This window comes from Vombatus ursinus, unplaced genomic scaffold, assembly GCF_900497805.2.
Source record: "Vombatus ursinus unplaced genomic scaffold, bare-nosed wombat genome assembly UNPS02014772.1, whole genome shotgun sequence".
NCBI lineage: Eukaryota > Metazoa > Chordata > Mammalia > Diprotodontia > Vombatidae > Vombatus > Vombatus ursinus.
The window spans coordinates 6866187-6879208 of NW_020954550.1; the positions used below are offsets into that span (position 1 = coordinate 6866187).

The 13022-nt window shown below is 38.4% G+C and overlaps 1 protein-coding gene and 1 pseudogene across 3 annotated transcripts in view; both read right to left on the bottom strand.

Moving 5' to 3' along the window:
- LOC114044074 overlaps positions 1 to 364 on the bottom strand; it is a 73874-nt pseudogene extending 73510 nt beyond the window's left edge.
- A 3599-nt stretch (positions 365 to 3963) lies between these two features.
- The window catches only part of PIK3R1 (phosphoinositide-3-kinase regulatory subunit 1), a 100453-nt gene continuing 91394 nt past the window's right edge, over positions 3964 to 13022 (bottom strand). For all 3 annotated transcript variants that reach the window (XM_027863385.1, XM_027863387.1, XM_027863388.1), the window contains 5 exons: positions 12092 to 12234; positions 11685 to 11861; positions 11511 to 11579; positions 9783 to 9953; positions 3964 to 8436 (listed from right to left, as the gene is read on the bottom strand). In XM_027863385.1, the coding sequence (XP_027719186.1) occupies positions 8247 to 8436; positions 9783 to 9953; positions 11511 to 11579; positions 11685 to 11861; positions 12092 to 12234 (750 nt within the window). In that variant the 3' untranslated portion in view covers positions 3964 to 8246. The remainder of the gene's footprint in view (positions 8437 to 9782; positions 9954 to 11510; positions 11580 to 11684; positions 11862 to 12091; positions 12235 to 13022) is intronic.

Sequence of the window (13022 nt, forward strand, 5' to 3'; positions counted from 1 at the left end):
AACATATATTTAGATTATGTCATCTTCCCCCAGGAGAATGTCAATTTCTTGCAGATAGGGACTTGTGTCTTTGTATTTCTCTCACCATCTGGCCCAGTGTCTAGAACATAGTGGGCGTTCAAGAGAACCAAACTGCAGTATTTCTACTCCCCACTGAAACAGTCATTTTGGATTTTAATGGAAATACTGACTTGTAAAAGTGTTTCTGCTCCAAAGAAAATTCCTTAAAATTTCCTAGCCCAAAACTAACATGTAAATTCTCTTTCCCACCATTTCAACCAATACCAGGGAGCAGGCAGATGGCATATTGACTTACAGCCATGTAGCTGGCATCTGTAAGGAGGCAAAGTTCTGGTGACTGCATTTTGGCAGATTTGGCAACTTTCTGGGCCAGATCTTTGACTTTTGGAGTTCAGAAACCAACTTAAATTGATTAATAAATCAACTTAAATTAAAAAAAATCATATTTGCTTTGAAAATAAGAGCTTTTATATCTTAGTAAGATTTTATTTAAACAAATCATACTGGGCAGAGCCAAGAGAATCAAAGAGCAAGAAAAAGTACAAGCAGGCTCCTTCAACATAACTCCTCCACAAATATCAAAGAAACACTCTAGGTCAGATCCTGATTGGGAAATTGTTTAAAAAAAAAAATCATACAGAATCATTTCGCCTAGTCACTACAGGGAGATGAAGAGGCCTGTGAACACTAGGGATGAGGTTCAGCTAAGGGAGTGCTGTACACAGAGCATTACAGTACACAGGAATTGAAAGGTGATCAAAGGGCAAAGAAGAGGTCTCAGACCCAGTGTGGGAGGATGCCCCATCCTTGTGCAGGAAGCAGTTACAGGTGCCAACAGGCAGCCCTATGGTTCACTCCCTAGTTCCAGGAGAGACTAAAGAAGAAACCTGTGCCTAAGGGTGGCATTCCAGAGTGAGGAGCAGTTCTGGGCCTTAGGCTGTTTACTGAATTAGAAACAATTTCAGAGGCAAACAGTAATTGTGTGGCTCTGACCCCCAGGAGGTCCGTGTCTACCTTTAGCACAGTCTGAAGCCTGCAGCAGAATAATGAGGGCTGAAATCTTAGACCAAAGAGAATTCTGTCACTGTGAATTAGCAATTTTTTCCAACTCATTAGCAATGGTTGAGTCCAGCAATAGACTACTGGGGCTTCTAACAAGGGGTAAGCCAACAAGAGTATTGCTCAGACCCAAATCCAGGTCAAGAACTTGCAGAGCTCAGACCAGGATGGCAGTGATCAGGGTTTGTCCTGGATGAGACCACTGTGGAAGCACTAAAAGTTTTCAGGTCTTTAGCATGAGTTGTACCTGGGATCTTGGAATTAGGCAACACTCAATACCCATAAGGACTCAAGAAGACCAAAGTTCAGCTCAGATATTATCCCGAGAAGTTCATAGAACCCCACTCTAACAAAGTCTGAAGTCAGGAAGTAGACTAGAAGAAGGAAGAACCAAAAAAGAGTCCTACCATAAAGAATTATTACGGCAAGAGGGATGTTCAAGACACAAACCCAGAAGAGAATTGCTAAAAAACATCTACAAGCAAAGCAAGCCTCAAAGAAAAATAAAGCTTGTGCACAAGGTCAACTAGAATTCCTGAAAGAGAAGCAAGAATTTTTAAAAAGAGCTAAATATTATTTTAAAAACCTAATGAGGAGGAAATGAGAAATGAGAGGAATGAGAGGAAAAATGAGAAAAGAAATAAGCTAAAATAAGCTTTAAAGATTTGTAAAGAGAATTAACAGCTTGAAACAAGAGGTACCTTATCTAAGGGGAAAAAAAAACACTGAAAATTAAAATTGATCAAATAAAAACTAATGACTCCAGAAAACCACAAGAAACATTAAAATAATCAAAAGACTTAAATCATACTGCAAAATGGTGCTCACAGGAAAACTGCACACTAACTTGGGTCTAAATATCAAGCATCTGTGTATGTTAGAATCAGTAGCCATCTAACCCAGAACAATCCTAAAAATGATCTCCACTATATAATAGGTAGGTAAGTGATGCAATGGATAGAGAGCTGGGCCTGGAGTCAGGAAGACCTGAGTTCAAAGCCATCCTCAAGCACTTACTTAAATACCCCACACCTTTTTCAGAAAAGCTTCTAAAAAAGTTCCTCCCATCTTATATTTGTGATGATGAATTTTTTAACCCAAATATAAGACTTGGCATTTATCTTATCACATTCAACATGATGTTGTATCCCATTGTGATCTTTTTGAATCATGTCACCATGTTTTAGCTATTCCTTTCAAAGCTAAGACATCTACAAATTGATGGCCAGGCCATCTATATACTTCTATTCAAGTATTTGACAAAAGTGTTAAATAGCACTGGGCCAAACACAGATCCCCAGTTACCTTCTTCCCAGATGACATTGAACCATTAATGATTTCTCCGAGTCTGGCCATTCAATTTGTTCCAAATACATTTAATTGTATTTTCATTTGGCCTACATCTTTCCAACTTTTGCATAGCTGACCCAGATAAAACTGGGAAGAGCTAAATGTGAAAATATCCTGTTCTTTGCAACTATAAACCTTCAAACCTGTTGACTAGACTGTGTATTTCAAACAAGTAAAAACTCTTAAAGGGAGACAGTATTTTATCAACCTTTTCCATGTTCCCCAAGGTACTTTACACATTGACTGGTACATATAGAGGAATTCTGAGATTGAGCAAGAATCAGAGCCTGAGTAACAGAGACAAAAGGAACATGTGGAACAAACCCAGGTCTTCATTATTCATCATAATTCACAGTATGAAACAGGTTGGGGGTTGGGGGGTGGGTATAAAGTTAGGATTAGAATCAATGCTCAATACCTCCAAGCATTTTCTCTTTTGGAAGGTCCTTCAACCTTATTGTAGGTTAGTCCAGAGAAGCTTCAGTGAGGATGGGGGGGATGAGATAGGTGACCAATGGTTATTTTAAGGGCAAACCACTGGGTGGGGGTGGGGGTGGTGAGGTATTGGACTCCCTCCATATAATCCGAGAGAACAGAACCAGGACCAACAGGATTTGGGCCTGACCTAAAGAAAAACTTCCTAGAATTTGAGTTATCAAATAAGTGGAATGGAGATAGCTGGTTCCCTATCGCCGGAGATCTTCAAATAAAGACTGATGATGACTTGTCAGGTTGGTTAGGTGATTATAATTCAATTACCAATGAGACTTGATGGCTTAAGTCCCTTCTGACTCAGATTCTGTTACTGATCAATCACTAGACAAAGATTTTACAAATGAATTTGGGACTTGTCTACATATGGCAGCACCTAGACATTCAAAGAGGATTTTCAGTAAGCTCCAGTCTCTTGAATCAAAAAGACAATATGGTCATATTTGTTCATGAGCCTCGTAACATGTTCTGCTTCATCCAAGGACCCACTTGGTGAAGTTCAGAGGTCATCACTGGAGGGTGGGGTACCAAGTTTCTTTTTCTTTTTTGCTTTTGACCATAACAATGGTTTTATCATCATTGAAGAGGTTGCGATCCGCACCAGCAGAGGAATTCTTAACCAATGAAGCCACAGATCTTTGAAATACTGAACACAACTGAGTGAACTCAGACAATCAGAGAACAAGAGCTAAAATGCTATCTAATCATGGAGCTACAGATGGAAGGAATCTGACAGGCCATTTAGACTAAACTCCATCTTTATCTAGAAGGAAACTAAGACCTAAGGAAATGAAGTGACTTGCCCAAGGTAGTAAGCTTGAAAGGCAGGATTTGAACTCAGGTTCTCTGACTGCAAAGCCAGGTTCCACAATCCTGTACATACAAATAACCCTGTAGCTACAGTATGAATTTGACTATGGTCATCTCCACAGCCCATGTCATTACTTATTACAAATGCAGCCACATGTAGGTTCCCCAAAAGTATAAAGAGCTATTTTTGGGAACTCCTTATAAAGTGATCACTTCAGTCTCACTCCAAAATTAAGTTTCAAAACATCTTTTATTCTTTTTGAAGACCTAATACAATGCATCAAAAGCAACTTAAAACAAGACACAGAGCCATCAAATCTAGAGCTTGAACAAAATTTCAAGGAGGTACACTTCCCCAGCACCCCCCGCCATTGCCTTGTAAAGGCAAAATTACAACTGACCACCATATCCTCCCTCTCGTCAAAGACCAACTTTATTTTAACAATATATTTTTTTTTGTAAAAACATTGAACAAAGCTTTTTAAACAAAGTAACAAGAAAATGAATTTTAATTTTTTTAAAAAAATTAAATAGCAGCATCCTGGGCAGCTAAAGCTCTCTCTCATGGTGACAAATGTAACAGTAACATGGATACTCTGTCCAATTGACCCTAACCCCACCCTCACCTAGGATAACAACTCCATTCCCACCCCCAATAGCTGGAGGTCTTATCTTAAGAAAAATTTGGCATTTTGGAGCTTTGTCCCATGGGAGGCATTGTGCTTTGAACTGCCCCTCTCTTAAATGACCCCGAACCTACACAGCTACCAGGGTCTACTTCCTAACTGACTTGGATACCATGCATAACAAAAGCACAGTTGTTACAACCAGCAATGAGTCCCTCCCAAGGAGGGACATCAGTAGGACATCCCAAGCACAATAACTCATAACCAGCTACAAAACAAAGCCACTGATTTCCCACAGCAACAGCTCACAATGACACATGTTGACTCTACACACTTGGACAAGGATTTCTCAGTTGAGAGTCATCCATACCAGCCTGCAAGGAGTTACTTTTTTTCAAAAGGGGAAAAAAAAAAGCCTGAGAATTACTGTACTTCTCATTTCACTTGCAAACAATTTTCACCATTGTAAAACACAACTAACATAACCTTTAGAAAACACACACATACACAAAAAATTGTTCTTAGAAGTTTGGATGGTTATGTGCTTGAATGAACGAAATGATTGTGTATCTGTTTTTTGCTGAAAGGTGCACTGAAAACACAGTCCATGCACATATGTGAATATATATCTATATAACTTTATATATATGTGTGTGTGTGTGTGTGTATATATATATGTACACACACACACACACACATATATATATGGGTCTCAAGTCTAAGTTGTAAGATTATTTCAAAAACATGCTTTTTTATTCTTACATGTACTTACGATCTCTCTCCTTCCTTCCTGTGTAATGAGAATGAGGACCAACGTTCCCATTCCTTGAGCCCTGCAATAGCATCTCCGTACCTTAGCTTTTAGCTTTTCTTTTTAGGGATCTCACATGGACGGGAAAAATTAGGTGGATAAAACAGTTCTCAGAAGTAGCTCTAATATATGTATTGTCAACTAATGTCTACAGAAAGCTTCAATTTGGATTCTGTTAGCACTGACTGCTGGATTTAACTGAAAGGACATCGCAGAATGCTGGTGAAATGTCTGGAAGTACAACTATGATGGGCATGCTATTCAGCAAACACAGAGGCATTTGGCAGAGCTGCAATGCCTTATATATGGCATAACTTGCTATGATATGTTGCTATGAATTCTGCCCCATTATTTAATATGATAATAAAAACTTCTGCAAACGTGCTTGTTAGCTACAAGGAAAGCAAATGTTGGAATACCAACATTTCTATTGTTTATCACATTGAGAAAAATTCTAATAAGTAAAAACAGCAATTTTGTTTATGTGTGTTTGCCTACGGAATGTAATTTATCTCTGATCTGTCTTTATTTCTTGAAACAACATGAAATTTCACTTGCTATATCCGGGTTGCAATGAAAGCTAGTTTAACTACTATACACTAATTGTTATACTTCTGTGCCACACGAAACCTTACCCAACCCTATCTCCCCCAAACTGGTCATAAAGTAACATTGTTAAAGAATTTAGTCCAGACGAATTCTGATCCATCTGGAGAGGAGAGAGAGATGGATGATAGACAGTTTTGTGCAGCTCAGAAAAATTCATTTAAGTTTTTGGATCGACAATTCTGGACATAAGAATGAACTTTCGTCTTATATGTGTGAAAGGTTTCAGTTTGAGAAAGATAAAACATTCCGCAGAAAATGAAGTCAATTGATGGTTTCCAAAAGCAACTAAAAAAATCTTCACAGAAGCAAAAGTGGAAAGGCAAATGAAGTGTAGATGAATTAAACCAATCTCTTAACAGCACTTCCAAAGTTAAAATGATGTCTCCAGACTTCTGTGTTAATTAGTTTGGACAGTGACCAGAGAATCTACTAGGATTTATTCCTCTCAGTACATATACAAATCCTACTAATCAAAATAGGTTTTGCATATGTAAATTAAGGAAAAATATACCTTTGCCTACCCTAAAATTGGAAGGATAACTTTACTAGACTATTCCTTTTCCTTCCTACAAAGTAAGACACAATCACCTGGATGAACAGGAAAGGGCAGCGACAAGATTTCTGGAATGGTCATACCACTGATGGAGTGTGAGTAATGATGATGATACATCTTTGGTTCTTATACCAAAAAAAAAGGTCAGCTGGAATACACTTGGTGCTGCCATAGTCAAAATGCTTTTTAGAACCTGCCTTTCCTTCTAATTGTTTTAGAAAATGGGAATCCTAACTTGGCAATAATCACACTCTTCTAAATTACAAAGGCTCACCTTTAATTGACGATAAATAGGTGTCAAAACAAACTTAGGTATTTTTCTATGAATAACATAAAAACATACTTAAGAAACTTCCTTCCTAAAAACTGAAATATCTGACCAGCTGGGTGAAGCTTTAGGGTTACAGTGGTTGGTTGGACTATCATTTAATTGGCTATGAGTAATAAATCAAAAGGGTTTGGAAAAGACTAAAACAAATTACATCATTTGTTCTCTGAAATCATTAAGGGAAGAAGGCACAAATCACCCTTCCCTTCTCTCCCATCTTTCCCCTTTCCACCCCACCCCACCAAATACAAGAAGCTTACAATGTTCTTTCAAATAAACATTGCTAGGTACCGTATTTTTAAGAAAGTCTTAAAACAATATTGTTGGACTTCAATGATACTTTGTAATATTCATATATTTTTTTATTGAATAAAGCAGCTTTGAAGCTTATCAGGCACTGCCCAACAAAACATTTAGTCCAAAAATCTGTCATGAACTTTTTAACCTTGGGCTAATAGCCAAGTATTCTGTACAAGGAAAATTGTAAAATATTTCATAGTTTTAATTCTGAAGCCAATTTTTACTGGCAACCTGTACATTTCTTTAAAAAAAAAATAACAAAATGAATATTAATAAAAAAAAATCAGGGGAAACAACATTTTCAAGCAACAAAACCTGGAAGAGGTGGAGCTTATTCTGAAGGTACATTTAAAACTGAAATACAACTTAATGAAAAGGAAGAATTGCATAGCACTAAGGATTTAGTCTTCAGCAAAACAAAGAAAAGAGAAGCTTGTTTGGTTTTGATAGGAGCCATCTATTCGATAGTTAGTCATCCAATATTATGTACATATTATATATATATACTGTATTTCATTTAAAGTCTTGTTTCTCCAAGCTTGATTTCTTCAAACTGGGTGATTTTTGTTGTTGGTGGTGTTTTCTTTTTTCTTTTTCTTTTGTTTTGTTTTAAAGTCTAAACAAAACACTTCCTGGCACTTGGCTACTATAGCAATTCCTCTGAACAGACATAAAACCAAAGTTTTCTTAAAGTGTCCCTTTTAAAGTGTCCCTTATACGTGGAAGTGTCTTTCTGCTACATATTCGTTCATCAATTCATTCATCAGAAAAACGAAATGATCCACAGTGCTGTGAGTCTGGGTCCACTGAGCACAGTGGCTTGCCAAAATCCAATCCAGGCTGGACTGATCGACTCTCACAGCAGGGCTGCTGAGCCCTGCCTGCCCCTCGATCCACACAGTTCAAACGTCAGGCTGGTAAAGCTTCAGAAAGCGTAAACAAGCACCATGTTAGTTAAAGGCCTCTATGTCCCTGCAGGCAGAGATTTAGCATTTTTTTTTCCTCTTCGTGTTTTTTAAATTAAAAAAAAACAAAACGAAACAGAATAAAAAAACAAAAAAAAACTCACTCTGGATTAGAAACGTACGGTCACAGCACAAGGCTGTAATTCTCCCCCCACGTCCTTTTTTTTCCCCCGAAGAAAGCTCTAGTCCTATCTGAAGACAGACAGCTTTGTTTCTGCAGCTCAAAATCACAGGTGAGGCTGAGAGGAGGAGAGGGGGAGCCCTTTGCTTTCCAGAGGCCTCGGTGTTGTGGAACTTTAGGTAAAGAGACAGCATGAGTTCTTCATCGCCTCTGCTGAGCGTTGACTGGGTAGGCTAGGGTGACATTGAGAGAGTCGTTGTGCTGGACTAGGGACGTGTGTTGGTAATGTAGCACCAGTTCTTTCAGAGAGTTGTACAAGTTATATGGCTCTGCAAATCCATACCCCGTTGGCGTTTTGTTTATCACACAGTGCTTTACTTCACCATCCACCCTAGAAAGAAGAGAAGGAAAGGGGAATGTTATTCTGAGTTCTGAGTTTATGAAAGACTTAGCTTTGCAATTACGGAGGGGAAAAAAAGGGGAGATAAAAAAAAAAGAGTAAGAAACTGGCTAAAAAGTTATGGACTTCTCTAACATGATATGTACTGTCCTTTCCCCCAAAATCCTCTCCTTTACTAAATGGCTTAGTACCTAAACTATTAGTGTGTGCTATTAAGGTAGCTAGGTAGTACAATGCAAAGTGTGTCAGGTCTGGAGTCAGGAAAACTTGAGTTCAAATCCAGCCTCAGACACATAACTAGCTGTGTGACCCTCGGCAAGTCACTTAACCCGTTTCCCTCAGTTTCCTCATCAGTAAAATGGGGATAATAACAGCACCTGCCTCTAAGGTTGTTAAGAGGATCACGAGAGATAATAATTGTAAAGCACTTAGCACAGCGCCTGACACATAGTAGGAGCTACATAAATATTAGCTATTATTACTATGAAATACTATGAAATTACTATGAAATACTCTTCAGTATGATACAGTAGATAAGGCTTAGAGCTCAGAGACAAGAACCTGGGTTCAAATTCTAGAAAAAGAATGATGGAGTCTGCATGCAGATCAAAGCATATTATTTGCTTTCTCTCTCTTTTTTGTTTCTTTTTTCTCGTGGTTACTTCCATTTTTCTAATTCTTCTTTACAACTTAACTAATGTGAAAATAGGTTTAATATGAATATATATGTTGAGCCTATGTCAGACTGCATGCCATCTTGGGATGGGGGGTGGATGAAGAGAAAATTTGGAACTCAGAGTCTTATGGAAGTGAATACCAAAAACTAAAAATAAATAAATTTATTTTTAAAAAAGAAAAAGAAAGAAATTGGCCAGTACTACAAATCAGGGTTTAATTTATTATTTTGTCGATGGTCTAGACTTAAATCTGGTTGTAAAAAATGTTAATAATACAGATTAAACTTTATATATATACACACATACATACATATGTATAAATGTATTTATCAATTTATAAATTTATGTATAAATGAAAGAAATGCATAGTATACTTGACTTGTCACAACATCAATGCACCTTATCCATCTAGGCCATACTGACCAGTACCCAACACGGCCTCAGTGAGTATCAAGTAACAGTGCTGCCTTGTGCTGGGATTCTTGGTTTCTGTGGTTCAACCCCTCAAAGACAGGAATTGTGTCTTCTTTATTCCTCTGATCCCTAGCAACATCTAATACAGTTTGTCACACATAAAGCTTCCAGAAGTTTTCACTGATTGAACAGATACTGCCCTCGAGAAGGGTCTAGAATAAAATAAAATTCACTGGAAATACATACACTACAGAGCAAGCAAAGCAACCCTGTTTGCTGCTCTCTCGGACCAGGAAAGTGCCATCCCGTTTGCCACGCAGAAGGTTTTCCGCTTTGCTCCGGTTGCTGCTTCCCACGTTCCACGTCCTCTCATCGTGGTGCGGCAAATCCTCGTCATCTTCCACCATTGAATATTGGCTGCACAGAAAGAAAAGGGGTTGTTTACAAAGAACATGCACGTTAGCATAGATTCTTGGCCACTCTGCTAATTAGTGAAGGGCACCCATCATTACCATTTATAGATGGCCTTCCCACTTCCACAAAACAGGATCAGAGATGCAAAGTGGAAAGGAATCTTAGGGGGCCCACTAATCCAACCTCTCATTTTAACAGATAATGAAACTGAGGCCCAAAGGGTTTAAATGACTTGACCAAGGTCACACAGGTAGCAGAGTCAATTTGAACCCAGGTGCTTTGATGCCGAATCCAGAATTCTAGTGGTGACCTACCTTCTCAGATTAAAGCTTTCCTTCTGCTCTAGTCTGAGGTTAGCTTTGGCCATGTCTTCCTTCTTGCCTAGACATAAGGATCAGGCCAGTCTCACGTTGTGGGGCAAGGGAAGGATTTGCCTGGAAATCCTTGTTATTCTTATTTTAGAATAGTCAATTGCTAGAGATCCTGAAATGGTATCAGTTACTATCTCAGATGCCCATTGAACATCACACTCCCAGATAACCATCGGTGCTCACTACCAAAGAACTCCATGGACACTCCCAATAGCGAAAAATGAGTACAATAAACTATTTGTTCACAATGTTTGGGGGATGGACTATTCTAATTAACTCCAAGTCATCAGTTTTCAAAGAATGAAAACAACACAGACAGAACATAATTTTTCCTCCAATGATTTCAGAAAGTCCTTTTGGATCTCTGTACTTTCTTCACAGTCACCATTATGAATATACACGATCATTTTACAGGGGAGAGGGGAAAAATGCTGGTCACTTAAATTTTCTGTCTAGTTGGGTTCTATATAAATGAAGGAGGGTTTATTAGTTTATCTTGGAGGCTGCTCCAAACTAATTCCCTGCTACCCCAGAAAAGAGACATCAAATAAAGTAAACCAAAAATGCTTTGAGAAATCAAAGGAACTATGCAAATATAAGCTACAAATGATGTCTCATTTGGTGCTCACAACAACCCTGGGAGGTTAAGTGTTTATTCCCATTTTATAACTGAGGAAAGTGGCGAAAGCTATCTCTGAACTTAGTTCTTCTTAACTCCCAGGCCCAGTTCTCTATTCATTGCACCATCTAGAAAGCAGTGAATTTGGAATCAGAGGAACTGGGTATGAATCCTGGTCCTGACATTTAATATATGTGTGACGTAGGGCAAGTCACTTAATCTTTGTCTGCTTCACTAACAGAAAAAACTGGGCCTCAGTTTTTTCCTTTGTAAAATAAGTGGGTTGGACTAGATGATTCCTAAGGTCTTTTATGGCACTAAATCTAGGATCCCATATCTCTATTTACTTATACTCTAAATCTGTGATCCAAGGGTCATTTATCCCACCCTCAAGAATCAATTAATGATCTGAGCTTTCTGTTCAGTAGAGAAATGAAAATAATTTGTCCACTTACTTTTCAGCTTTTATGCCTTTCTAAGTCACTGCTTTAGGCCCTAATGCCTATGTATGGTGTCCACCCAGAGCTAAGAAATTTCTTGACAATATCCCTGTTGTCAATATATACTCACTCTTCTGTATTTTCATTGCCCAGCCATTCATTCAACTTCTTTTGTCGGACACCTTTTTGAGTCAACCACCTATAATGAAAAAAAAATTATTTTATTAAATCAAGGTCAGGGTATAATTATATAGAACATATCACCTACAAATAGCTCACTTAGTTTTCAATTGAATTCTCTTACATCAAGTATTGGTCCCTCGTCTTCCTCAGCTGAATGAGATCTGGCTTAATGCTATTCATCCGTTTGTCAATCTCTCGATACTCAGCTGCCTGCTTCTTCAAATCTTCCTCCAACCTTCGTCTACTATCCACAATTTCACTGATTCGAGACTTTAACTTTTCATAATTATGCATAATCCTGGAGGGAAGAGACGGCCTGTTAGACAGTGGGCTCATCCTACTAGGTTCCCATAAAGTTGATAACAATCTTTGCCCCAGCTGCGTAAAGGACGTCATAGTCCTTGGTACCCCGTGCCATTTTTAAACTATATGCCACAGAGAAAGCTGGCTGGGACTTCTGCAGATTAATAGGAGGACTCAAGGACTTCTGACCAAAAAGAAATATTAACCCTTTAGTCACTCACTGACCTTTGTATTTCTTTTTCATTTCCTTCACGCTTAAATTTTTCTATGTATTCTTTGCTGTACCGTTCCTGGGTTTGGCACTGTTCTTCAAATATCTTTATTGTTTCATTAAATGCTTCGATTGCTGTTCTTTTCATTTGGATTTCCTGCAATGCAATTTTAGTTTTTTAAATAAGACTTGATGCTTCAGATGAAACTGAATTTCCATTCAGTAGCAAAACACAGACAAAAAGATTAACTGGCTTCATTAATCTGAGTGGTATACTGCAAGCTAGAGTGCTGGGCCTGCAACCAGGAAGATCTGAGTTCAAATCTCGCCTCAGACTCTAACTAGTTGTGTGACCCTGGGCAAGTCACTTAATGTTGTTTGCCTCAGTTTCCTCATCTGTCAAATGAGCTGGAGAAGGAAATGGCAGACTACTCCAGTATCTTTGCCAAGAAAATCCCAAATGGGGGCCACGAAGAGTCAGACATGACTGAAACGACTGAACAAAAAATACTGCAAGCTTTATGACACTCTGTCTTAGCTAAACTTTGTATCTATTTCCCACCCAACGTCTAACACAGTTCACTAAACACAGAGAACACTCAAAGTTTTTGCTGGAGTCAAATACTTAATGTGGGCAAGGTGTTTTCTACGGGTAATGTCCAAATCAACAAAATCAACACACCACACATGTCTGTGCTACAAAGAAAGAAGATCCCTGTACCATTTCCTTGAGCTGTCATCTTTTTCAAAGGCTATCCCATTGTGAATCAGTATCTTACGGCATTCATGTCTTTCCTCACCTGCTACTGTTTGCCCCAGATAAAAGTCTGCAAAGAGGCAAGTGGGAGAGACCAATCTCAAAGAACTTTTTGGGATACATACATACATACTTATACTTACACACACACACACACACACACACACACACACACACACACACACACA